Genomic DNA, 27,965 nt, shown 5'->3' on the forward strand with positions numbered 1-27,965 from the left:
GGTGAGATGAGCTCTATAGAGAGTGTTGCCCATGGTATGGTCAAAGAACATATGGGAAGACCAGAGTGTTGAAGTGTGGGAGTCTGGCAGGTGATGGCGCGTGTGTGTACACACACACACACACACAGACACACACACACACACACGTGACAGAGGGAGGGTGTGTGTGTGCGTGTGTTTGTTTGTGTGAGTGGGTGAGAGCAGGGAGGAGGCTAATTTCCGTGAGGTGTGAAAGAACAGCGGGAAGGCTGCAGCTCATCAGGGGGCCGTGTTGTCTTTAGGATGATGGCAAACTCAACAACTCGTTAGCACCTTCCCCAGCAGATCAACTCCAGGACAGCAATCTGCTCTGACATCATCAGGGCGGGGTAGGAGGGGGTGGGGGGGTGGGGGGGGGGGGATTCCAGATCCACAGTAGAACAAGGAACAACTCCAGAACATTCTCTTACTATGTCAACAGTATGAACCAATCCCCAGCAATCACACCCAGCTACATAACTGCACGCTTGTACAGACCAGTGAATCATCTGGAGGTCTCTGCTGACCCACCTCAGCAAAGCCCAATATAAACCTCTAGTTAAAGAAAGGAAAGGTGTCAGCAATGAAGACAAATGAAACAAGCAATAAAAAGAGAAGCAGCAAAGTGAAAGAAATCAGAGAGAGACAGGTGATGGCTGAGTGATAACATGAGGATAGATAGCAGGTGGTGTAATGTGAGAGAGAATGTGAGCAGTTGTGCATGTGTGTGTGTGTGTGTGTGTGTTTGTTTGTGTATGTAAGTGAGTCAGCGCTTAGTTATGCGCTGGCTTGGCTTTGCAGCCGCTGTCCTGTCTCCAGCTGGGACAGACTGTTCCCCTCTCCTGCTGCGGAGCAAATAGTGTGCTCCGTCTACTTCAGAAACACAAGCAAGACGTGTGTGTGTGTGTGTGTGCGCGCAGGGAGGGAGATTGTCCTGCACTGCATTGGACGGACCAGTAACATTATGTTTACATGCATGTATCTGTCTTAGAAACAGAGGGAGGGAAGGAGAGAGAAAAAAAAAAAAGAAAAGAGGGGTGAAAGTGGTGTCCATAGGCAGAATCACAAAACACATACCAAATAATAAGGGTGAGACCAGCTTAAGTGAGAATAAGATGAGGGAGAATGCAAAAACCTCTGTCTGTACAGGGGACTGTGTGTGTGTGTGTGTGTGTGTGTGTGTGTGTGTGTGTGTGTGTGTGTGTGCATTCATTAATCCTTAATCAGTGAGAACTATGTGAAAATGAGTGCAAGCCCACACATGTGCGCGTATCGTGTACTTAACTTAAGGTTATTTACCATGACTCACTACAGCACCAAAACACGGTTCCTCACTTGCATCAGTGAAATACACACTTTTGTGTGTGTGTGTGTGTCTGTGTGTGTGTGTGAGAGAGAGATATCAGCTCATCACATCAGCATAACAAAAAACAGGCAGCGACATGCTGGTGACTCGCTGGTGTGCACATGCTCTGTGCTCCGTACTGGGCGATGCAATGCAAACATACAACTGTGGTTGATTTCCGTTTAGTCAGACAGGTCCTGCAACTCACGCTTAATATGTAATCTCACACGCCCCTGAGACCAATGATGACACCCTCTCATCATTGCACTTCTGTGGCCCCGACACGTCGCAAGAAGTTAAAACATCCTTCACACTTTGGCGTGTGTGTGTATGTATGAATATGTGTGTGTGTGTGTGTGTGTGTGTGTGTGTATAAATATGTGCATGTGAGTGCGAGAGAAGCTCTTTGCACAGCAATCACATGGCAGCATGCACATATTCCTGCATATTCCTGGTAACTTCCTGCGAAATTCGTTTGGGACTGTGTTTGGGTGTCGAGCTGTGATGGATGGCTCCACATCAGGCTTGAAAGGCTAAATGCTGCAGATGCTTGAAAACAGACACAAGCCAAGCACACAAAAGTCCCCAAGGCGCAGCGAGAGCACGTCTCAACCAGCACCAAAGCAAACCGACTGGCTTCAAACTTCAACTCCTCTTCTGTAGCTTCTGTATTTGGCCCCCTCTTGCATTAATTATGTGAGGTTATGAAAGAGAAGCCAAGTATAGAATTAAAAAAAAGGAGGACAGGAGAGGCAGTGGTGTGTGTGTGTGTGTGTGTGGTTGGAGTGTGCCGAGGTGGCACATATGGTGTTCGGGGAGAAGAGGGCTTTACGGATGAGGAGCGCTCCATTCCGTCCGGCCTGGCTGATGTGGAGAACCCTCGCCAACCTGAAGCTCGCCACACCACACCACACCCCCACTGACTCCAGTCCCAAAATCTACACCCTCCAAATCCCACCCCCGCCCAGACAGAAATGTGCATGGACGTACACACACACACAGCTTCCCTTTTTTTCCCCCTTTCTCAGTGAAAAGAAGAAAAGGAAAAAAACGGAACAAAGCTAAGGCACGTTCCATCTCTATTTCTTTGGCAGCCTTCCCAACTCCTCGCAGCCTCCCCAGACACGTAGCGCTCCCACCACAGCACATGAGTCACGGAGGACTGGGGGATCAGGCTGCAGACACCCTCAGCCAGCCAGCCAGCAAGGGCTCTAGCAGGGGGGGATAGGGGGAACGTTTTATAGCAGGGCAGGGCAGCACCATTGGCCTTAAGAGGATGATGGGAAAGGAGGATAGGGGTCACTGGGCTCTTACCTCTTGTTCAGCACCATGTTGCCCAGCTTCAGGTCACGGTGCACAATGTTCTTCTGCAGAGACAGAGAGGGTGGGGTGGGGTGGGGGAGGGGGAGTTACCCACAATTCACTGTACCATAATGTGATTTATCTTTAGAGCAGAACAAAATGTCAGCAGACAGAAAGTCCCATTGTGGATTTCCTAGCAGGAACTGGTCGCTCATGACTAACACAAAAGCTTTTTAGAAGGTGGATTAACGAAAAGGGGAAGATGGTTTTGTGAAAGTACATACAGACTTGTCGAAAGCACTCTCGACAGTAAGCATCTTAATTTGCATTCAAAGGTTAGAAGTCATGTTCACACAGCAGCTCAGACTGCAACTAGAGCACTAGAGGTATGAGGTGCTTAACTTACAACCAAATGCAACGTGTCTGTGGATATGGTCACATGATCTGTGTTAGGAGACACATGACCAGCCATAGGCCTTACATGTGAAAGAGACGCAAGGGTAAGCAATCACGCAAGGGTAAGCAATCACGCACGCACGCACGCACGCACGCACGCACGCACGCACGCACGCACGCACGCACGCACACACAGCGATAGATAGGGTGTCCTGACCTTGTGCAGGGCCTCCACTACGCGCACCACGTCGTAGAAGATGACAATGGCCTCCCGCTCGCTCAGCCTCTTCTCCTTGATGACGTAGTGCTGCAGGTTTATGAGCTCCGCCGTCTTGTCGCTGAAGTCGTGCGCGCACAGGCAGTCCAGCACCAGGCAGATGCGCTTCTTCATGCGCTTCCCCCGGCTAGCCTCGCCCTCCTCCAGGTGCTCATACGCCCGGTCCTAAACAGACAGACAGACAGACAGACAGACAGACAGACAGACAGACAGACAGACACAGAGAGAGAGACAAAAGGAGAGAAGTGAGCGAGTGAAATAAATATTAAGAATGGGAGAGAAAAACAATGGAAGCACAGAGGCAAAGTGTGAGAGCGAGGTGAGGAGAAAAGAGAGAGATAATGGCAGATTAATAGCACTAATTATGTGACGGGGAAAGCTAAAGAAAGAGAAAAGAGAGTCACAAGAGGGGAGGGGGGCTGTGAAAACCAATTTCAACAGCACAAAAAAGGTGGAGTGGGCATAGATAGAGTTTCACACCAACTTTGCCCTGCTGGACCACAGATAAGATCGCTCCCTTTGTTTGGAAACTACAGCGAGCCCAAATTGCGGCCCTAAAAATAGAAATGTGTAATGTGGATTCCCCCACTTCTTTATTCAAGCTTCTTACCATGCCGACCAGGCTGATATCTGGGTATCTGCATAACAAAGGCCCTGTAATTGGCCTATTCGGTCAGGCCCGAGAGATGGAGGGAGGGGGTGGGGGGGGGATCCATTATCATTTCTATCAGAGTGGGGGGGGGGGGGGGGGGGGGGGGATGTGGAGGCTAGAACTGAGGGGGTCAAAGCTACTCTCCTGCAGTCATCTGAGAACAGGGGGGCTGACACAATAGCTGGGTATTGATCTCTGGAGCTGAGAATGGAGCTGAGAATGGAGTGTGTGTGTGTGTGTGTGTGTGTGTGTGTGTGTGAGAGAGGTGTTTGGGGAAGACTGAGCCAGAGTATCCTGGGAGAGCAGGGCTATAATTAAACCACCCCCACCCACCCTTCCTGACTGGAGAGCCCACAATAACCGGATCGATGGAGCGTCTGGGAGTGAGTCGACCTCAGCACAGCTCCAGGGAGCGAGGGAGGGAGGGAGAGAAAGGCATGACAACAACAAGGAAAGGTTGTGCAAATAATGACAAAGGATGGCTAGAGAAAAAGCAGAGGTAAAAAAAAAGAAAAGTCGTCGTCTTTTGTAAATGGTCTGTGGTAATGAGTCACTATGTGTGTGAGTAATGCCAACTGGACAATTCAGTGTGTGTGTGTGTGTGTGTGTGTGTGTGTGTGTGTGTGTGTGTGTGTGAGTGAGTGAGTGAGTGAGTGAGTGAGTGAGTGAGTGAGTGAATGAGAGACAGCGGATGGGGGTGAAAGAGAAAGCAAGCTGAATGGACAGTTACTGGCACACAGATGAGGATTACTTACAGGCAGATGTGAGCAGTTTAGAGATAGGTGGTGTGTGTGTGTGTGTGTTTGCTTAGCAAACTGCAGATGGACTGCATCCAGCGAGTGTTTGCCCTCAGGCGTGTCACCCAACAGCACGGGGATGTGTGTATACCTTAAAGACACTGTACTGTTTTATTATCAGTCCGTTTTTTTGGCTCGAGCTTTGAGGCGTCTGAAACACAGGCGCCTTGCATATTTACCTTCCAAAGTGTGTGATGTACGAGTCAAATTCAGCAAATCTATGAGAGTCAAGGCAGTAACTCTTGAGTGGTGCGTGTCTCTGTGTGTGTATATACACAGTTCACCATGTTTTTGTAGTAAGGAGTGAATCACTGGTGCGTGCGTGCGTGTGCGTGTGCGTGTGTCTTACCTGGAAGAGGCCGTGATGGTGCACCACTCCGTCCTGGTTATGCAGCAGTGATAGCAGTGAGAACTCTGTGTGCAGCAGCATCTTGCCCTGCCGCTCTTCCTGCGTCTCCCCTGCCCCATCCACCCGCTCCTCCAGGGTCAGGATCTAGATTTAAAAGGTCGAAGGTCAACTTCACAAAACCCGATTCTCTACCAAAACCGAGGGAGGTTTAATAAACCCACCTCACATCATTTGATTGTCATTGATGATTATCATTATTCAGAATCATAGCAGTCAACACGGTTCAGGTATTTGTTTTATCCCACCATCAGTACACTTTCATCATCACTGCGTAAACTACCAAAGTAAACCACTGCCAATAACAACGACAGCAGCCAAAATACACTCATAAAGAACAGGCCATTTCCCCTTGGCCCCCTCTCTGTACACACTCACGGGAAGAGTGAGAGGACGGTGTGGCGCTGTCTGTCTACACAGAAGTGTAAGGCCTCGTCTGCACCGCAGGGTTCAGTGGGGTTAAGAGTTCAGCACGCGGCCAGGGCCACTCAGCTGCCAAGCCTCTAGCCTGGCCACTTCCTGAAGCAGGCCGGTGCTAAAGCCATTATTTAACAGCCCCTATAAAACAGGCTGTGTGCCATGTTTCGGCGCATGTGTGGACACAGGTCTGGACGGGGCCCTAGTACAGGAGCCGTAAAAGGAGCCGGCACAAACGACATTTGCACAGGGGGGAGGTCAAAGGTTCAGGCGAGCCAGAGACAGTCGGAGCTTTTGTTTGTCAGATGAAGTTCTGTCCCACCTACCCACACAACCGACCGAGAGGACGATCAGGGGAGCCAATAACAGGGGGAGTAGCAACAAGGAAATGCACACACACACACACACACACACACACACAGTAAGCACTCACTTTAAGCTGATAGAAGTCATCTGTTCCATCCTTTCTCGCCAAACACTGGACTATGCTGGGGACTGGTGAGTTCCCCAACCGTGGCCCTGAAGGAGAGAGAGTAAGACACTTTCATTTACACAAAAGCAGATCACACAGAAATGTAAACTGTAAGCAGACCTATTCTTACATAACATAGCATTTACAGCAAGGGACCACTCTTTGGTGGTCACCCCCCTCCCTTTAATGGTGTGGTACACAGGCAAAGTAACCATCAAGCAGGGTTACATGTCCATTTGGAAGTGTTCTGATATCTGCGATATCTGATTGCGTTTTCAAAAGCTGATCAGAGAGCCCCTGAGAGAGCGGAGACTCAAGCTTCCCCCAAAACCATCTATTTTTCATGGTATGCACAACAACAAAGGCCAATCCGGTCTGATATCCCATAAACCCTTCTCTTACAGCAGCTTTACACAAACCCTCTGCGAGAATCGCAGCATTAAGACTTAAATACATGGGGAGACAATGAGGACAGAGTCGATTTTGCAATTAATGCAAACAGATGCGCCGTTTACTGGGTTTTAGAAGTAGGACAGCTGCCTGAGCAAAAGGTAGTTAATGGGGACATAATCCTCTGCAATGCCTTCCCTCCCACCCATCAGCGCCTCTTATCACAACAATGGCTGTTGACACTGCACTCTGACAAAAGTAGCACCTTTACTTGTGTTGGGGGTGCGACTTAGCAATTTATCAGTTAGGGCAACAGAGTTTGAGGGAATTTTAAAAAGTGTGCCACCCAAGAAAAAAAAATAACTACTATAACCCCCACCCCCTTTCAACAGACTTACAACCAAAGTCAAGGAGATCAGGAAAAAATTCTTCACATTCTTTTCTCAGGCACACAGAACCCCCCCCCTTTCCTGTACTTTGCACACTCACTGACGGAGACATAAGGAGAGAGCTTTCTTGCGCAAGAATCCCCCTTCACTCTCACACACACACACACACACACACACATCAAGACAGCGGCAGAGTAAAAACAAATGGAAAAGAACAAGCTGCTTCTCTTACCCAGGACGAAGGGGCCTGCTCTCTTGGCGTTGCTGCCCGATATGCCTGTGCACAGGAGCTTGCTGGCCCGCCCGGACGATTCCCCTGCTCCCCTTTCTGACGCACGGCGCTTGGACATCGTGGAACTGTGGCAGACAGAAACACAGACTGTTAGACGGGTGCAAAGAGCACTAGGTGTTAGTGCAGTAATGACACCGAAAAAAAAAAAAAAAAACCACACACACGAACCAACCGTGGTTGTGCAGATCCTGTAGTGCAAACTGCACTCAGAGACAGAAAGCAGCCTAATTGAACCTTGAACTGTCCACAGACCCCTGCTGACGGAGAGCTCAGAGCAGCAACCCTCTGCTGTGCGGCGGCTAAGCAGGAGTGGGAGCGGGAGCAGGCTGAGTAACCCCAGCCACTTCACAGAGCCCCACCGGCAACAGCAGTCTGAGTCATACGCAAGAGACGATGAGGAGAGGGGAGGGAAGACAGAGTGGAGGGAGGGAGGGAGGGTGTGTGTGTGTATGTGTGTCACAACCCGGCCCAGCCCCTCCCTCACCTCCTTAAGCAAAACACACACAACACCCACCCACTAGATTTGCCAACGGCGGGCTGTTAAAAGGGGTCTATTGGTAGCAGCTCTTGAAGATGCGACCCCGTCTGCTCAGGTCTCTTGCTGATGGCGCTACGGCTGAGATATTCCAGCACATAAAAACAAACATGGTGCCTTTGACGGGAGCCCAGCTGCTAACGCACCCATGAAAAACATCAAGCATCAGAAAACCAGGCTGAAATGACCCACAGATGGCACAGGGGCATCGAAAGCATGGTCACATCCACCAAAATAGACGCAACCAAGAGCTTATTTTTCAGCACGGCTGAGTCCGTTTGGCTCTCGGCTGCTTCTTTCCTTTTCTCTACCCCCTCCCCCCCTCCCCTGCAATCCTTGTGCGCTTAATCTACTCTGCCTTATCTACGGGGAAATCAGTGTTTAACCTGGGTGAAGCGAGACTGTCACTTCCTCTCGGTTTCTCATAAGCAGATGTTGATGGTTCTTGTTCTCTCTTTTTTTTTTTTGGACACAGCATACGACATCAACTTTCATTTCACTGCTCGTCTCAGGAGCGAGTGTGTTTGGCTTTGGTGCTGGGCTGAGGAAAACAGAAGAAACATCCACCACCTTGAGGCTTGAGAGGAATTTGTTTTGAGTAGCTGGTGGCTTCCTCTAATGTGATGAAACTCTCTCAGCTTCCCGTGACAGGAAAATGAGGCCGGCTAGCAACGGCGGTGAATCACACTAAGCTCAGAGGTGCTCTCTGACTACGACGTGTCGAGAATACAAGAATACCAGATGATGACACCAATGAGACAAAAACACACGTGTCCACGCACGCATGAAAAAAAAAGAGAGATGCGCCATCATGCAAAACACAACTTAAAACGACCAATGTTTTGAACGACACAAAAAGGCAGTCTGAATTGGATTAAGCACACTTAGGCAACACAACTCAAGTAAGCACAAAATGGTTCACCGTACCACCACACGATTGAGAGCATTAGGCAGAGAAAAGCAGTCAGGCGCGACGTTGCAAAGGGTTACATTCCCACACAGAGGGTCTTGCAGACGTATTTTTCCGAGGAGGATTTCACAGCGTGCAGAACAGTCTGGGTATTTTGTCATTACTTTTGCCATCGTTTTCACCTAAACACACAAGTGTTCATTGCATGCCTACCCTTCCTAGCATTCACACATAAAGAAATAAAAAACACACACACACACACACACACACACACACACACACGGGTAACCTCAGGACATCCATTGGCTATCCCTCTGCAAGAAGAGAGAGAAAGAGAGAGAGTGTGCAGCACACTCTGCAAGGCATCAGGTCGGGCAACAGTTGGCAACCATTAAGCATGAATCATCCTCTTTGAGAATGACTGTTCAGTGTCCAGACAGACGACAGCGTGACAGACTGAGACGGAGTATCGTGATAGTCAGGGAGCAGCATGCAGTGCAGCCTCTGCGATGTGCCACCACTGATCTGCCTTCTCTGGCTATTTGAGAGGCAAGGTTGCTGTGATAGACAAGCATTAAGGCTGTCCTCAGGCAGCCATGTCAGAACGTCAGCGACTAGAGAATAGACAGCCCTCTGCAGCACAGAGCAGTCTTCATTCATAAATACTGCACTGGTTCCCTGCTCAAGGTCATGTGCTTAGCAGACTTGGGTTTCCCGTCACCTCTGAATGTAATGGTGTTTCCTAATGCCATTGCAGAGAAAAATGCTGATCATGCGAGTAAACATTTCATAAATCTGGGTAATGCAATCAATTAAAACTGGACACAAAAAAAACGACCATATCCCCCTACATCAAAGAGTGTCCTGCATAACACAGCTGCAAAGAGTAACATTATAGGGAAGGAGGCAGGCGGAGAGCGAAAGCAGTGGCAGACCTAGTCTAATTCACATGATCTAAGACAAGAGTGGAGGCACGCTCCTCTCCCTCTTGCCAGCGCGCAGCTCTGAAAATAGCCCAGCTACACTGAGTCGGGAGACACCATAGGCGGCATGAGATCCACCCACTATCTGGTTTAACAGCCACCGCCAGCACTCGTTCTACCTCAGCGAGGAATCCAAACCAGGCGTCTGCTGCTGGCCCGCTAGGTTAAATTACCCCGGACATGAAGACAGTGTTCCCGAAGGAAGAACCAAGAGGAAAAAGGGTCCCACCAACTACAGTGATCAACTACGAATTCCACTGTGTAAACACGAGCACGTGGACTAGCCAATGGTAAAACAAAGTTTGCATATCAGATAATCACAAAAAGATGTTAGGCGATATATGATGTTGCAAAAAGAGGTGACGTTACTGGGGAGAGAACCCGAGACTGACCACACAACCGTTTAATGTTGCTTAAAGTCAGTTAGGTAGTTATGAAATCTACAGCAACTTAGTTGCAGACGCAGCACTAGTATTTGCATGGAGACAAAAGACAATGCAACCAAGTAACGTTAGCCTAGGATGTGGAGACTTGGATGTTTACCAACGACCAACATTGCCAAAATGCTATTTAAGATTACCAAGCGTTAACGCTAAGGTTTATGGTCACTCAATCTCGTAGCCTACTGGTATGCAACATTAGAGACTTGGACAGGTCCAATAGCATCTTAATGATCATCATCGTTACCTTGATGAGCGTTAACATGCTGTGTACATGCACCACAGATTTGGTCACCTTAAGTGACATTAATTTCCGTACCTCTCGACCTATCAGTATTGCCAGCGCATTATATAACATTTTGCTTGTGGCTTCATTGCAGATACAGTGTTCGTTTCAAAGAGAAGAGGACACAGAGGTATTCAGACATCACTAGCTAAGCAACTGAGGAGATAATGTCAGATGAAGTTTCACAGACGTCGGCTTCGTTGGCTTTTTCTCGACACCGGTCACCAGCTGCACAACTAATTTAACCGACTGTATGTATTCAGAATGAGTCACAGCAAATACAACTACGGCGGCTAATCCATCGTAAAATGTACGATCAATTCAGACAATATGCCCAAAGAAGCACAACGGTATACATCACGCTAACCTCTTAAGTTACGTTGTTAAGTTATCTACCAGAAACACACACGAAGGCGTCCGCAAACTTGTCTTTCTCCACAATACTAGGTAACGTTAGCTGGCTAGTTAGCAATCACTAGCTATACACATCCCTATCATATAACGCTAACTCGCAGACACCAAACGAGTTGCATCACAAGCACATGGAACGATAACATTCGAGTTGCAGCCCAACGAGTGTACTTCATGCAAAATGTGTGGCCACTAATTCTAAGGTGGTTGATAACTTCAAGATAAGGTGGCGTTACTAGCGATAGTTGGCTAGCCTCTGCTAACGTTAGCAAAGCTGGAAAAGGCAACTCAAAACGCTGGGTTGAACAATATCGCCTGTTTACACTGCAAGGGGAGTACATTCGAAAAGGGTAAAGCTGTGCTTGGAGAATAAAACAAGAACATTTTTAGCAAACTACTCCTATAATGCTATCTTTATATATGGAATCATCTGGGTCTTTAAACAAAGTAAAATAGCTGACTGGCTACCCAGCTAGTGAGGTCGCCACCAAGCTCGGTTCAATTCTCAGATGAGTCGACTGAAGGGCTCTTTAACAACAACTTACCTCGAGCTAAAATTGCCGAGAAAATCGCACGTCCTCTACAACCGGGGCATCTCTACACTTACAAACTGTTCAGATTCGATATAAACGGACACTTTTAAAGCAAACGATTGAGTATTCCACAAATCTCAAGTTGTTTTACTACGGAATAGGGCAGTCAGGAAAAGCCTTCTTTCGACGGCACTGATCACATCTTTCCATAGCAGCACCACCTGACAACGGAAATGACGCACATTGAATGAATGACAGGGTTGCTCAGCCAATAAAACCATAGCACCTCACTCAATTACCATTCATCAATCTGTCAGATCTCCCATGCTTTTAACATAAAAAATAACATAAAACACATAAAAAATAAACGATCCCGAACCCACTGATGAAGTGAATTTACATTAGGATTGACTGCATCATTTGAATGGGGGCGGGGGGATTTGCATTCAAGTGCATCACTGACAACTACATGCAGATCACTCAGTGAGTACAATGGCCAATACATCCCCATTCATAATTTTCTCAAGGAGGGAAGGATGCATTCACAAAGGACGTCCAACGTCAGAGACCAGTGCAGATCGCGATTAAAAACATTTTATTAGGTAGAAATCAAGGAAACTAAACTGATTTAATGTAATACAGTAAATTATGTAACATATTTGGCAACATTAGGCTGATCCACTACCCAAACTGAGGTTATGGGAGACAAAAAACCCACAACTTGTCATTGATTACAAACAGTTTTGACAGTCACTTGTGCTGCTCTTTTGTTTTCACTGTTATGAATCACACAGCATTTTTGCCTGACATTTTCTGTGGCGGTTTACACAGTTCACAATCCCTTTCAGTGTGTGATCCATATTTAGCCCACCTTTGCATAATCAACAATCCCACCCACTGCTCTAAGTCTCAGACCAGTGGGAAGGTGTGGGGCAAGCTAATCAAACAGAGAGGACCATTTAAAGGGCAGCACCTGATTTGGAGCTGCACAGTCTTCCTGTACTGACTCAGCTGAGCACTTGCCCTCAGCCACATGAAACATTTATGGCAGCCTGTGGGTTATCGGCCAGCCCACTCCTTTAGAGGTGTGGAAACTCTGATTCACTCTGTGTGGCCATGGGCGATGGAGAGATTATTTAAAAAGAAGGGCAAGAGAGAGAGAGAGAGAGAGAGAGAGAGAGAGAGAGAGTGAGAGTGAGTGTACCAAAAGACAGCAGTTAATCTGTAAGTGGGTGTGCCTCCTTTTATGTATGTTAGTTTGATTATGGACTTCAAATGCAAACACTGATTAGGCTTTCTCAATGGTCTTTATCTGCAATGATTTTTTAAGTTGGCTAAATAATCTGATGTTAAACAGAAACTGAAAACACATGGTATCAGTTTACGTAATAAAACCTTTTAACTATAAAAATTATAGCTTTTCAGTTGGTCCAACTGCCCATTTTGATATTTAAAATACAAGTTGCAATTAATTAAATTTAGAGAAGAATTGCTTAAGCATTATAGTTCCCTTATGGCTAAACACCCAAATGTATTACCAGGCAGTGTACAATAGGTTGCCACTTGATGTTTTTACATGGTGTTTCATTACATTATGTGAAGTTCTATTTCATGCAACCCTAAGGTATGTCTTGTGGCTTTGTGGCTGAGGATTTGAGTTTTTTTGGTGAAAGAACTTCATCGTTCAAATATTTAATCAACGCATAAAACACAAACCGTATAAACTGCCGTCTGCTGATAGGCTGGGCTAGTTGTTTGTGTGTTTGTTGTGCATTCCTGGGTGTCATGCCTTTAGGGATTGAGATAGCGGCTGTTGTCTGGTGATTCCCCAGATTAGTCCTGAGCTGGATGAGTGTCGAGAATCCCTCTCTGTGCAGAGACATCCCACCCCAATGTTCACTCAGAGCAATGCCTCAGCATGTTTGTACAGTGGTATTTTGGGGATTCTAGGTGTGTGTTTGTGTATATATGGATGTGCGTTTGTGGGTGGAGCGAGAGGCTGGACAGAGACATGCCCAGACTCTCATATTTTCTTTTTGAGTTGATGTCCATTTGTTACATCTATTGCAAACAAGCATGCTGTTGCTATGGGGATCTTGATAGCAAGCCATAATGTCAGTTTTATGAGTGAATGAGAGATAGATCAAGCAACAAAAGGAACCAGACTTAATGTTGGGAAAGTCATCACATTTTCCTGTGTAGTCAAGGACACATTATTTGATGATCTAAGCTAATCTCACCCCATCTACATACCAACTGAAAACTATACAGTCCACTCAACAAGTGTATTTTATCGATACTGTTTTTAATGTAGACTTTCATGCTTTGAATGCATACTTTTGACTCACAGCATGTCAGATCTGAACATGTGCAACCCATAAGTTGACCTTTTGACCTGGTAACAGGACTCCAAAAAAAACAGAACTGTGGTATGTGATATTTCCATACTTGGAACATTCTTCAACAGCCATGCTTGTCTTTGGCTAAAATGATGTGGAAGGTAGTCTTATCTTTAAAAAAAAAAAAAAAAACACACACAAAAACAACAACCACAGGCATCAATGTGAACGTTTGTTAGGAGAGTTAGAGCTACTCTAGCATGAGATCAAGCATTTCACAAAGGTACAGATGTGGGTATCCTCTCCCACAACTTCTCAAATGAATACAAGTCTTTCAATATTGCTAGTCTGAAACAGTTAGTCAACTGCCAAACATGGCTGTGTGGGAGGCAGTTGTGGGAGTGGGTGGTGGGACATGGTGACAAAGACTCCGTAGTCTCCTAGTTTATCGGTCACAGTACAGTACAGTCAGTTATGGGAAATGAACCACTCAGAAGACAAGCTTTTTTTCACGTAAAATCAGCATGATCAAGATGTTCCATTTAGGTTGCCTCACTCAAGATTTTACATTTCCCCTGTCAGAGGTAACCACTTAGTGATAAGTAGAGGTGAGCTTGCACTTTTAAAAAAACATGGGATTCCACAACAGCTGAGTTAAAATATTTTTTATTCAAACTACATTAGAAAAAATTAATGAAAAAAGAAAGCAAAAATAATCTTGTTTTAATAAACATATGGCCTAATTTACAGAAAGAATAAGAAAAACAGACATAATTAAATATTTGAATAAATAGCCACAATAATTTCAAAAATGTATTTACAAAATAGTTTGTTGGCCATATTCTACCAACCTACCATGATTACTAATTAAATTCACTGCAATGGTGAATCAATAAGATGTTTTAAACCATGGACTAGACATTTCTAATATTTTCCTGTACATTTAGAGCTTTGTAACCAACTGACAATGACATTCAGTTCACACAATTATTTTTGGATACAAATTTCAAACAAAATGACAAGTGCACTTAGGTTTCCCTCCTTTACTCTTCTGAGCAGATAAGCTAATCACTTCAGGTTAGCGCAACTCATTTACAAATGCCTGGGCTTTTACAGCAGGTGCTAGATCAACATGCTCAAAACCTTCCAAACAACTGCCATGAGAATGAGCCACACTATGTTAACAGCTGAGGCTGAGAGTAATTGAAACAAGAGGATTCTGATAGTGTTTAGAAGTGTTAGCCTGATAGCAAAGATAGAAACTGTGTGACTCTGTGGCCTGACCATATTAAGTTGTTGCACTGGTTACAACAATACTTAAGTTACTACAGTTAGCACAACAGTACTTAATTAAACATGATCCATCATTGTTAAATGACTATGGATATGTTATGCCCCCTGGTGGTACGGCACAGTAACGCATAATTAAGATTTTGGGTCTAGTGTGTGTCGCCTGGTGTTGATGAAACACAGTGTGCCACCTGTTGTTCATGAAAAGCAAAATCATAGCTTTGGGAACATGAAGCACGGTTACACCAATAAATGCTCTGAGCTGGTTCTAGTCACAGCCACACACACACACATTGAAGCAAACATTTTGCCCTCTGCCTGGACTGTAAACTATTGCAGCAGATTTTTGATGACCCAAAATACCCTGATCAGCCAGAACCTGAGTCTTCCTCACATCAAACTCCCACTCTAAAAACACACACAATGGAGGTTTTGTCCCATATCAGACACACACACACAGGTCCACATTGACTGTGAGGCAAGGCGTTTGGTCTACTCCATCCCTTGTCCACAGCATGACACCCTGTAGGCGTCTAACCTGTTTAGCCTCAAAGGCTGCCACAAGCCGGCAATGCGTCACAGACCGTCCATCATAGCCAACAGGTCATCCCCTTTGTTGCTAGCAGTAGGGGCGGGATCTCCAGACTCGCCAAACTCTCCCATGATCTTGGCAAGCTCAGCATTGGTCTGCTTGTCCTGAAACACATGGAACATGGCCAATGGTAAACAGAGAGTAGTGCCAGAGATTACACTTGTGGTCATCCTGTTAGCTTAATACATCTAAGATTCACCAGCCAATAAGACTGATTATGTTGTTTAGAAGAAAACATCTAAACGTGTCTCCAAAGTAACTGCAGAAAATTCTACTTCACATGGTCTGTTTTTTATCTACTAGAGATGAAACGTGTTCTGCACAGTAAAATCCTGTTTTATATCAGTGTAATTGGCGTATTGGTGGCCAATAGGTGGCATATTACTTTATCTTACCTTGGTTGCTTGAATATTTATAACTTCATATGAGAGCTCTTCTGGTCTTGATATCAAAGCTTCTCTGAGGTCGAGAAGAAAAACAAGAGGCATGAGTATAAGCTCTATGATGACATTCACACAGCTGATTTTAGTGGACGTGTTCTCCTAATTATAGCACTAAGTTCATGGAGGACCACTGTGACAGCAGATTAGATGTCAAGATTAAAAAACTCACTCCTCTTCCTCATCTGTGGCAAAGAGGTTCACACGGAACCCTGAGTCAGTGTTAGCAGGTCTCTCCATCTCCATGCCCCCCATAAGCCTTGCAAGCAGGTTCAGTTCTTCTTTTGCAAGAGGATTGGGTGCAGTATTGACCTAAAATGCATTGAATACATTTGTTTGAAATAATTAAAATAAACACAATTTGTGCACAAAACGTATTTCATGAATGGCAACCATTTAGACTGGAGGTGGGGGCCAGATTTGGCTCAAACACAAACGCATTTCACCTTAGTGTGCTGTGCTGAATTCTTCGATGTTCCAGACATGTGGGTCTCCACTGGACGACTCACGCTATACCTAAGGGCAGTGTGGACACACTCAAACCTCTAATCACGCATAAATAATTTCACAAATTGGTCAGTGCATTAGCATTGTTGACATCGTTTATGATGACGACAACCCTGTCAACCATGTTTAATGAAACGTGTGGAGCAGTAAGTGAGTCTTACATGTTTGTGCCCAACTTGATTACCCTCTCGCCAAACATTTCAAACGAACCCTCACGGGGAGCACTGGTGTAGTTCCCACCAATGGAGAACTGCAGCCTCTTAACCTCCTCGCCCGAACAACTGAACTGCCTGAAACATCAAGAGAGCAGGCAGGCACACAGAGAAAGACAAACATACACACACACACACATCATTATAACATCACAACTCACAACTTACATACAATTAACCTGCTTTGTAAACCAAAGCATATCTCAACATGAAATGCACTTTCTTTACACAGTAAGTCTGATGTGTGGCAACACATATTTTTTTCTTCACTCTGGGGGTAACACTATTCAAACTTAAAATCCACATGACAACTTAAGTGCTATCTTTACATTTTCAGACCGCAAACTCTAATGCTCATAACATGAGCAATTGCTCCGTGGAACATGATACATGTTTCAAGCCATTTCAGCATGGCTACACAAAATCCTTCCACAATTAGAGCTGTGCTAAAAGTAGACCCAGCTAAAATTAGATGGCTGTCACATCCAACAGTCTCTTCGCTAATGCAATTAACTGCAAAAGCGCCCGTCCAACTGAACTACACGTCTACAGGAGAAAACATGAAAGACATCAGGAAGAGTGGAGAGTGCAGCCAAGGCTGGAAGAGCCAACCAGTTAAAGCCAGATCAGACCCAGTCAACTAAGCACTGGGTATTAATCAAGCCCTCAAGCTTCAAAACAATGCAAACAATAACAAAATGGCAATTTAGAAAGTTTTCATTTAATTCAGAACAGGAACAACAACAATGAATAAAACACAGCTGTGTTAGCTAGTGGTGTGTCGTCACACCTGATCTGTCCAGGAACCTGTGTCCCACATGGCAGTGGACCAGATGTGGGAAGCACGAAGCGTCCATTGGAATTCTGCACTTTGTCTTTCAGGAATATGGATACCTTGAACCAATGAAAAAAAAAAAAATCAATACAAAATAACAAGAGTTATTGGTTTGTTTCACAACTAAGCGGTTTCCCAACTAAACTCGTTCCAGGAACGTCCCATTTTCACAACTTTATTTCAGATAAACTTCACCCTTAACCTACCCAGCTCACACAGAGAGAAGAACCTGACTCACCCGTATGTGCATGTCTTGGAAAAATATGAGAAGTGTTTGCCTGATCAGCTGAAACTCCCCAGCAGACAGTGGTGTATATATCTGTTAACACACGCAAGAATGCATTCCATGTGATTCCTACTGTATAATCTACACAATCGTCTTATTTGGATTCTGCTGTTACACACCACAAACTCAAAACTGTTACTAGAAAATGTAACTGCATTGAAAAATGAGCCTGTCCGTTCATTTACAAACCTGGTCACTATGTCAGAGGCGTTCAAGTAGATACTGCCAGTGAATGTGACCTACCTCTATGAGCTGCCTATACGTCTCATCCACCTGGCTGAGGATGCTGGGTGTGTCTCTCACAAAGTCTTTGATGGCGTCCATGTGGTTGAAGGAGACCAGTAGAATGTCCTTTGGCCGCGGGCACAACAGGACTTGATACTTGAAAGCCATGGTCATCAGGTCGTAGAGCTGGGAGAACAGAAGCACAAGGATAACAGATAATGGTGACTTTTTTGGGACAAGGACTTGCAGTTGTAGAACCAATGACTGTAAAAACAATGGACAGCATACACTCAGTCAAAAGTGAAACCACCGGAGGCAGTTTATGGTTAATTCTCGGCAGACCTGATTTTCTGTTTACTACGATTGCTCTGGCTTCAAAAAGCACTTACTGTAACTTACAATAATGAAATACTACCATAACTCAACATAACCACACACCAGAGGGTGCTATTTGGCATAATGTAAGCTAAGCTAAATAACCAGCCGATCAAAGACAATCACGTAGAAAATGTGTATTGTCTATTTCTATGGCATTTATTCTAAATAGCATGTGACATTTATTTTGGGGGGGGGGGGTCCTTATAACCTTTTCATAACCTTGTGTTTCCTTTGGAATTAGCCACAGTACCACCATTCACATACAGACATTGTTATACCTTGTCCATGCTGGCCTGGTTGAGCCTCATGATTGAGGCATGGGCCAGTCGGTCGAACACAGTTCTCAAGGCCTTCTTGGAGTACAGCTCCTGTGGTTTGAACAGCTCCTCCAGGAACTTCTTATTGAACATGGTAGTGATGATGTCATTCATGACTGGCACATCACAGGACACAGAGGATACAGTTTAGCCATGAGAACACACACCAGAATTTGGGATGGAGGGTCATCAGGAGGTTTGGACAACCATGTGGATGTTTGGAAATAGTTGAAATTAGCAGCAGGGGAATGGCCTACCTTTTGCATTGAAATAAAGCACTCGGTCAGGCAGGCCAGTGAAGCATCAGTCTTACAGAGCCTATTCCCAGGCTTGTCACATTGAGCCCAGGCCCAACACAGGTTTTGCAATGATGGTGCACATTTGGTAGGCTCTGATACCTCTTGTGAGTATAAGCCTGCCTACATTGGGTGTGTGATGGACACATGTTTGTTTGCAGCATAGCACCTAGACAACTTTATTGTGCTGGCGCTATATAAACAAAATTGAATGAAAATGAGTTGTATCGAGCTAGCCAACTAGAGCAAGCAAGACCCCAAACCATTAATCCTTTTTTTCTGTTAACCTAACACCCAGCGAGAAAGAGCAGCGAATAGCATATGTACCCATCTCTATACAGCAATAGCCTACCATTGGCAAAGCAAGGATATAAGGCTATCACAGTTTACCACTGTTTACCTTGTCTCATGTCCTCCTCTATCCATTCAGCTACTAAGTAAAAAATAAATAATACCATTTAAATGTAAACAATTCACAAAGTTCAAGAGTCAAGTCAAAGACTGGATCTTCGTACCATTTCCTGACCAGAATTAACTTCAAAATCAAGCTATACATTACACTCGGTTAATTGCACTGTGGCAAAAACAACGTTGCATGGATGTCAATATTTAGCACCTACATAAACACCACGCGTTACATCCATGCGCTATCTGAAAATGTTTTGCTTCCTCGTTGAAAAATATGTTCACTTTAGCAGACAGTTGGGTAAGTTAGTTATCCTAAGACAGACAAGAAGACATTACTGGCTCGTAGCGATGGCATACATCATGTTAATTGTTAACTCACTAGTAAAAATCTGCTAATGCCTGACAGAACGCATCTGTCAAAGATCAAGTGACAGGCCTTGAGACGTGGTCAAGAAATTGATGTAAAGCTTCCATTTGGCCCTGACTCCCGCCACGTAACAGTAGCTTTAACGTTTAGGATGATTAGCGATGAATCATTTCCACTAACGTGCAAAGCAATACATCTTTGAGTACAATGTGTTTCTGATAACCTGTTGCAATGACTTATGTTTCATGTTGTAATGTTAATGCAGAGACTGGTGTATTTCAATGTCCGGTTTAAACCTCCTTCTACAGTTAGCTTGCAAGCTGCTTGCTAATTACATGGCTAGCTAGCTAGGTAATGTCACGTTACCTTTCTTGGCTTTGTCGGCTGGGATATTCTGAGCTCGTAGGCGTTGATCCAGGATGTAAAGCATTTCTCCACCGAGATTAATGAAGAGGAGAGGTAGTGTTCTCGAAGACATGTTGAATAGTCACGCTTGAGCACCGGTTCGGTTTGATAATTTATACTAAGAACTTGTCTGCGGCAACAAAGCAGGCAGATCCTGGATTCTTTTGCTGTTTGGGATAGAGCGTCTGAAAGCTTCCACTTGGTTGCCAGGTCACGACGAGCAAGAACCAATCATCGTAGGCCTTACTAGAAGAGCTGCCGGTGTTTACAAGAGTTTGACTTTGACCACCAGCTCTGCTTAATGCCTGTTGTGAGGGATCAGTATGAGGTGGGAAATGCTTAGGACAGCCTACGACAGGATGTTTTAATATTTTTCTTTTATTATTTAATGTAAAATGTAATATAGAAAAATGGGGGTCTTCAAGAAATAACAAAGGATACAAGACATAAGTGTGAGTGTCTGAGACAAACAAAAAGAGAGTGTGTGCATATGTGAGAGAGGCCAACAGTGAAATTGAAATAGATGTATAATTATCATGTTGCAAAATGTAATAGACCAGTGTTGCTGCAAGAGTGTGTCTGTCATGAAATTTCTCCATTTCTGAAGCGAATCTCTCTGGCCATCCTACATATCTCACACCATCCACAGAAGGTCGTCATCAAAGCGTCATTGCACAGTGTTCCCTGAAAGAGCATAAGAAATTTTCACGTGAGTTACATATTGGCTGTACACCCTCACTTTAGGTACCTGAGGTATACCCTCATCTGCAAATAGTCCAGGTATAATGTAAAAATTGTCTAAGGAAATCAGTGGCACGCCTCAGCAGAATCTGCTGCTATTTCCTCAAAGAGAGGTGAGTCATCACAACGCATGTCTCTTCCAGTGTTGCACAAGAAGTGTGTTTGAAACTCTGAGCTCTTGATAGTTTCATATCCACTTCACTCACACACTGTCCCTTGAGGCCAGTCATACGGACGCTTGACTGATCACAAGATCATTTTAATGCCTTATCTGTGATATGTCTATGCACCAACATCATACCTGAGTAACACTAAGATATAATGAATGACTGGTTAGTACGATAGGAATGAGGGTTTTTAACTTGTGTACTCAACCAGTTGAGATGTTGCCTATTGGTTTCATTTAATTATACCCTTTTTTTATTTTATGACACCCTTGGTTTGATAAAAGGACGTACCTGAATGCCATATGTCAGCCTCATGTGGGTCCTCATCGAAGTCATTCCTCCAGGTACACATGCTAAACAGGGATTCTCTCCATATTTGTTTGTAGCATAACATGCCAATGCACATGGACAGAAACAACCCAAGGCGCCTAAGGTGGAAACCCATGCAATCAGACACAATTCAGTATCAGATTACAGAGTGTGTTGTCAAACATTTTAAACCATCCAGATTACCAAGTGTTAGAGTGTATTTCTATACATGAATGAGCATTTTATCTGAGAGGTTTTACAACCAGCCACAGCAGTTGTCAGTAGACGTGTTTGCAGTTGGTATTTGTAGGTTTGAGATCATGTAATGTAAAAATGTAAATGAGAACCGAGATGCTTACAAGATACTTACTAACCCTGACCCTAACAAACAACATTAAAAAAGATACTATTCTAAAGTAATTATAAAGGGGTGTATTTGGTGTGAAATGTTCTCACATATAAATACATATGGGTCAGCCCTCAACTGCTGTGCTTCTTGCAAAGTGTTGCTGGTAGCAAAAGGTGTGAAAACAGTGATGTCAGTAAACTACTTACAGACGAGCAGGTCGCTGCAGCAAGAGCACAGACCAGAGCTCCAATCTCCAGTCTGTACATTGGTGCCGTATGGCCCTGCTCCTGGCTGTTGGGTGACCACAGGGTTGGACATGGCAGTAAAACCAAGTGTTTTATGGTGGAACAAGCCTGGACAATGGGAAGAGGTGTTTTTTTTATCTTAAAGACCTGACCCAGTGCCCCCCACCCTGCACACACTGCAGAGCATACAATCAATGTATATGTGTAACTAGTCTTGGTCTAGTGATATGATAGGCTACATTCACTTTCATTTAACATTCAAAAATATACTTGAACGTATAAAAAAAGTAGGTTAACACAATAATAGGCTTCCGCTTGCTCTAATTTGTTGTGCAAAATGTGAAGTCTGCCATCCTTCATGTGCAGCTATATCACGTGTATCTAACAGTTCACATCTTACTGTACCAATGTCGCGTACATGTTAAAATCTATAAACAAAGGGTCATCTAACCATAACTTTGATATTAGTGGATATTAGGGTGTTTTAAAAGAATATAGTTTGAAATACAACCGAGGAGCAAAAGAAAAGGAAATGCCGTCTGACTTACCTCTTGTGGTGTTCTGATGCTGGTGAGCTGTATCTCAAAGTGGAAAAGGAAGTGACACTACTACGTATTGCAGCTGCAACATTTCCGATGAACACCTACCTAAGTCACAGACGCAGATTGCATCAAAATTGTGCAAAAAAACGTCCACAGCTCAACGCATGATATTAATTCTTAATCAGAGTAGGGCACCCTACAACTACAGCAAATGTACTTCACCGGTTATCATTATAAAGCTCCAACTGATTTTATTTCTGAAAATAGTCTTTTATATTCTTTTATTGTGCATTCCAAATAATATCAACCAAACAGCAGTTGGATTGATTTGATTAAGTAAATTAATTGAATGCAAATGTAATGCATTTCTGTGTAAGTCAACTTTCTGATTGTCTTTTTGCAGCATTACACAAAAACGAACAAGTTGATTACTTGTGTAACTTGGTGGAGGGGTGGGCAGGGCCAAGGAAGAGCCTGTTATTTTACACTGGTGGTAGTAGGCCTACTTGCACTCACACTGCGTGGTTTACTGCGTGCAATCTAAGAGCATGCGCATACTCTTATTCAGTTTCTGCTTCATCAGAAATGAACAGAACACATGTCTACAACCTTTCTGAAGAGGCGTGTCCCTGCCTGTATGAGATATAAGAATATTTATTTGTACTAATAATTCATCATTGAATGTAAAAGCAACAGTATGCAACAATTTGCCACTTTTCAAGGTAGCCAACATTTTCATGAGCTGTTTTTGACTGTTTTTAGCCATCATCTTGAAATTCATTTTGATCGTATATACTTGTGAAGGATCTAAACACATCTGGAGTTCCCACTATCTGCCCAGGCTATGCTCTATCTAACTCTGTGGACCACGCAACGCTAAAATACAACAAAATATTTCACAGCAGACATAGTCATGACACCACTTCCAAGCTAGCAAGTTTATCAGTCCCAATTGTGTTGCTGTTGGTATTTGCAAGGTTTTGCAGACCTTAAGTAGTTACCTTGCAAGTTTTCCTGCTGCAAATCATTACATTGTATCAAACGACTAAACAGGCACTTCATGTGTAAGGTTCAGCTGATCCACCCTTCACAAGAACTGCGTGACTAGCTCTTCTTTATACAGTTAATGAAAATATCAATGCTAATCCTAGGAATCACAACCATAACATGATCCTTCGACCTCTCTCGTACGGTAACTTTCTGGCGCACACTTCAATTTCGCCTGGCTTTTTGTCCGGTTTGGCTTCACATGAACGTCCCAGTACTCGCACTCGTATGGCACCACTGCAGCCCTGAAGGGCACTTCCGAAACTTTGTTACAACTTAATCGCCTGTTCTGCTTTTACAACCTCATCCCATCACATAACAGAATCGTAGGCGCATCAAGTGTGCAAATGAGTGGGAGAATATAGTCACATCACAACACGCCAAATAAAATTGTAAAAGGCAGCACCGAGGTTTCCGCCTCAAGTCGGACTCACTCGAATATAGCGGGACAGCATTCCATAGTCATCAAATTCATTCCAGAACTAACTAAAATCTGAACATGTTGAAGTAGTATATTCATGTCCTTGAGTTACAGCTCTGCAGGGATTCCAGTGCAGGACTAGTGTAGGCAACACATTAGTACAGTGGTTGCGAGAGTAGAAATGCAAGTTGTCTTTTATGATGTCATGAAAACAAACAAGAAAAATGCACAAAGCAGATTTATATGTGATCTTTTATTTAAAGCAATCATGAAATAAATCACTGACCCTGGTCACAGGTCAAACATAAAACCAGGGATGCAATTCCTATTGTCTAAAGTCTAGACAAAGTTTCGGTGGATCTGCAAGACTGAGGAACTGAATGTGACCATTGAACAGGCTAGTTTACACTTCAAAAACGGTCCCCGTGGAACAGGCCATTTTGTTTGACCCTAGTGTTCCTGTGCAGCAGGCCCTTGGGTTTCTGCTGAAGTGGGCCCAGCTGTTTCAGGACTGGGCGGCTTCACCGCCTGTTTGCCTTTAGCCTTCTGTGCTGCTTTCTGTTTCTGCAGCTCTTTGAAGACCTGAAAGGAAGAGACACAGACACCTGTGGGATAACTGTGGTACACCATAAGCAAGGCATCTGCATCACTGCAACCACAGATGCTTTAAAGCAAATTTGTTTGTGCAGATGACACATCCAGTCATTCAAGGTTTCATTACAGACAGTGCAAGAGTCTTTCCCAGAAAGACATGAATCAGTGTCAGTTACCTTGATGCAGAGGGCTTTCTTGGCTTGCCAGCGTCGCGTAGCGTGCCTGTAGTACTCGGGAGGGAACGTGTAGGTGATGCCAAGCTGCTGGCAGACGTGCTCAAACGCTTCGTAGCGCGTCCTCCTCAGGAACTTCAACTTCTTCTTCCGCCGGTCGATGCTCATCAACATCCTCCTCTTGTTGGCTTTGTCCTAACACAACAAGAGTCAATGACAATGGCTTGTGCTAGATCAAGAGACATCAAAGTTTTGCAAGAAGTGCACTTTCCAAAACATAACATTAGTCCCAAGCGTGTTTTATTTCGTAACAGGCCCATAAAAATATAGATGACTGCTTGATTTCTTTAGGATAGCTCTGTCAGTGAGGAATTATCATATTGATGTTAATCATTGTTCATGTTGATCAGCTTCATATAATGTTACTGAGCATAAATATATGTACTGTGCAGCAACACTACATATTGTTTATAACAAAACAATAATAGAGCAATTGGTATACACCTCAGATTGAAAGGATATACATTATAATGTACGTCATACCTTTGGATGCTTGAGCAAGTGTTCTTGAAAGTTGCGGATGCGAGCAGTCAATATGGCCACTGCAATGCATATAGAGCATGAAGACCATTAGTCAGGCATTAATGTCTAACCTCAGTGAGGCTCAATACATTATTTGATTTAGATACATATCCCAAAATCAATTTGGGTGTGACTTTTTTCAAAGATACATCCAAAGTCCTGGGTTATGCTTGTATACTGCAATGTATGTGAAAGAGAAGAGCAGTGACATGAAATATTTTGGCCATGGATCTGATGAGTGGAGACCTACCCTTGACTTCAGTAGATGTGCGGTCATCTTTATCCCTTTGAACCTTAGCTATAAGCTCTTCCAGCTTAACTTGCAGTTTCTCACTCTGATAAAAGGCAATAGACTTAGTTAGTCATGTACTGATATCAAACTTCAAACTATTTTACACACTCAGAAAGGGCTTAAAAGATGGTGAGTAGAGAGGGTTATTTACTGTCACATACATGACTCGCCAGTTCCAAGGAAAGAAGTCTCTTCACAATATCATCAGTCCTGAGAAAAGAGGTCAACATTGAGTTTAAATACCACATCATCACTTTACAGATTTGCAGCAGATGAGAAAGAAAATATGGGGCAACCAAGTATGAACCCCCTCCCTCATACACAGGAAGTGATTTCGACATTTCAGCTCACAGACACTCATCTGACTTAATCAGGAAACTGAAGTAAACTCTGTGTGACAGGAACCACCTACGTTTGTGCAAGAGGAACCGAAGTGTAGTCTAGTTTGAGCATGGAGGGAGGCAGGTCACTCAACTGGCTTGGGATCTCTATTGAGGGGGAGGGTAGAGTTGTGATACAAAAAAATATTTGAAGTTAAACAGAAATGTCAAACAGAACAGTTATGAATGAGTTGAGCATGATTTTCGCCCACTGTACCTTGTTTTTTTCTTGCAGCTCTGGCATATTGTCTCTTTGGCTGGATGCCAATGTTTTCATTACCTGATAAACACAAAATTAAAAACGGTAACATGGACACATGAACAAAAAAGTAGTGATATTAACCTTTTGTCTCAAACTCTTGTACATGTAATGTTTGAGACAGTAAAAACATCCCCTGAATGAGCAACCTCTTGTCTTCACATTTATAATATCCACTTTGACTTTGTGTGACGTCTTATACATTTAACCTGGTCTTGAATAAAGTCTGTTACAGGTTACAATGATATTTAAGCTAGTACATAAATATATTTTAGTTGTCTACTAGTATTAATTTAGTTTGGCCTCCTTAAAGAGGCCTTCAGTCTAGTTAGGCCCCAGTGTAAGAACAGCATGTGCAGGAGGAAATGAGTGCCCACATCCTTTCCACAAGCTCAGTTAGTACACAACCTCTCACTGTACGTCACCAAATGTTACTACCGCAAGACTACGCATGTCCCATTTTAACTGCGATCCACATGTTCAATGTGTTCACATGTTCAATGCAACTTGCACTTACAGCAGTTACATTCCTGCACTTTTTTTCTAATTCTTATGTAAAATAGTATTTATTGTTACACTAGGTCTCTATTTGCTCGTAGCTTGTCCATTGTACGTCGCTTTGGACAAAAGCGTCTGCTAAATGACTACATTTAAAATGTAATGTAAATGTGATGGTGATACCATGTCCAGAAAACAACAGTTATTTTTATGATTATCTTATTAATTATAACAATAATTATTGTTAATCTATCTTTTTTATCACCTACATGTTTAAGTGACATCCATTGAATGACATCCATTTGAGTGCTATTCATGGATAAACAGTTTCCTGGCGTGTACCAGATTGAGATGAAGGCAAGCTGTGTTTCTAACTTTGATTTTGAAATTAATAATAATATAATGTGATAGTCGCGACTCGAGAATGACATAGGTCACAGCAGGATAGTTACTATGAATGAGGTACTGTAATGTCTCTGGTATAAACAAGAAAGCATGCTCCCTGCTGGTCAGTAGCAAATATGTCATTATCGTAAATCATGTCCAAAGACCATCTTTGTCGTGTCAGAATAGGTGTCGACAAAAACATTTTCGTTATTCACGTTGCATATCTGTTAATGTTCTACTTGCTGATAATAACGTTAACTACATAAAATCATTTTTTTTAGCACTAGTTGGCTGTCCAGTGACTAATGCAGCACATCTAACGTTAGCTTGCTAATGTATGGCGTGCAGTTAAACTTCACATTACAGACAAAAGAGTAACGTTAACAAAATAGCGATGGAGGCAACTGAAAACCATCTTACTTTTGGTATTGCAGATATCAGGCCGACTCCAGTGACTCAATAATCTGGGAGCAACCGTGGTGCAAGGAACGTGTTGTTGTCTCACAAAGGTGATCCCCTTCAAACTCAAAACCGCATTACACTTCCACAAGGCAAGGGATGTTGATGAGAACACATTCTTAAGAGACATCTTTTCAACATTGAGTACTCCAGTTAAAATCCTTTAACTGCGCGTGGAACGATAGAATTTCTTGGTGACAGGCATTCGTCCCCTGTCTATGTGGTTGACGCCATTTTGTTCAGTCCAACCAATCCATGTCCGATTTACTTACAAAATCTAGGCCAGATTAATCAAACTACTTCGATCTGCTGCAGGAAAAAAAAAATCGACGTCCACCCATTACAGTGCATCTTTGACATCTTTTATTAGAT

The 27,965-nt window shown here is 43.7% G+C and overlaps 3 protein-coding genes across 6 annotated transcripts in view; all 3 read right to left on the bottom strand.

Annotated features, from left to right (window-relative positions):
- stk40 (serine/threonine kinase 40) overlaps positions 1-11,498 on the bottom strand; it is a 22,070-nt gene extending 10,572 nt beyond the window's left edge. Inside the window, exons 1-6 of one of the 2 annotated variants that reach the window (XM_012825074.3) lie at positions 11,264-11,498; positions 7,094-7,218; positions 6,044-6,129; positions 5,137-5,280; positions 3,279-3,503; positions 2,678-2,730 (exon numbers count right to left, since the gene is read on the bottom strand). In XM_012825074.3, coding sequence (XP_012680528.1) covers positions 2,678-2,730; positions 3,279-3,503; positions 5,137-5,280; positions 6,044-6,129; positions 7,094-7,211 — 626 coding nt within the window. In that variant the 5' untranslated portion in view covers positions 7,212-7,218; positions 11,264-11,498. Of the gene's footprint in view, positions 1-2,677; positions 2,731-3,278; positions 3,504-5,136; positions 5,281-6,043; positions 6,130-7,093; positions 7,219-7,325; positions 7,536-11,263 lie in introns of those variants that run through there. The other variant, XM_012825081.3, reaches the window with a different exon arrangement.
- Positions 11,499-14,240: 2,742 nt separating this feature from the next.
- On the bottom strand, positions 14,241-20,732 carry oscp1b (organic solute carrier partner 1b). Of its 3 annotated transcripts, none has more exons than XM_031576009.2 (11): positions 20,110-20,732; positions 19,369-19,398; positions 18,634-18,788; positions 17,996-18,163; positions 17,705-17,785; positions 17,422-17,525; positions 16,581-16,709; positions 16,359-16,428; positions 16,085-16,224; positions 15,868-15,931; positions 14,241-15,576 (listed from the first exon to the last, which is right to left on the bottom strand). In XM_031576009.2, the coding sequence occupies exons 1-11, from the start codon at positions 20,219-20,221 to the stop codon at positions 15,457-15,459; spliced, it is 1,173 nt and encodes a 390-aa protein (XP_031431869.1). In that variant the 5' UTR covers positions 20,222-20,732; the 3' UTR covers positions 14,241-15,456. The 3 variants fall into 3 exon arrangements, with proteins under 3 accessions (XP_031431869.1, XP_031431868.1, XP_012680547.1); XM_031576008.2 differs by having other exon boundaries at positions 19,369-19,401; XM_012825093.3 differs by lacking the exon at positions 19,369-19,398.
- A 3,475-nt stretch (positions 20,733-24,207) lies between these two features.
- mrps15 (mitochondrial ribosomal protein S15) lies at positions 24,208-27,846 on the bottom strand. Its single transcript, XM_012824910.3, has 8 exons — positions 27,555-27,846; positions 26,208-26,270; positions 26,023-26,098; positions 25,772-25,820; positions 25,569-25,653; positions 25,280-25,338; positions 24,740-24,931; positions 24,208-24,551 (listed from the first exon to the last, which is right to left on the bottom strand). The coding sequence occupies exons 1-8, from the start codon at positions 27,721-27,723 to the stop codon at positions 24,420-24,422; spliced, it is 825 nt and encodes a 274-aa protein (XP_012680364.1). The 5' UTR covers positions 27,724-27,846; the 3' UTR covers positions 24,208-24,419.
- Positions 27,847-27,965: the final 119 nt, after the last annotated feature.

This window comes from Clupea harengus, chromosome 11, assembly GCF_900700415.2.
Source record: "Clupea harengus chromosome 11, Ch_v2.0.2, whole genome shotgun sequence".
NCBI lineage: Eukaryota > Metazoa > Chordata > Actinopteri > Clupeiformes > Clupeidae > Clupea > Clupea harengus.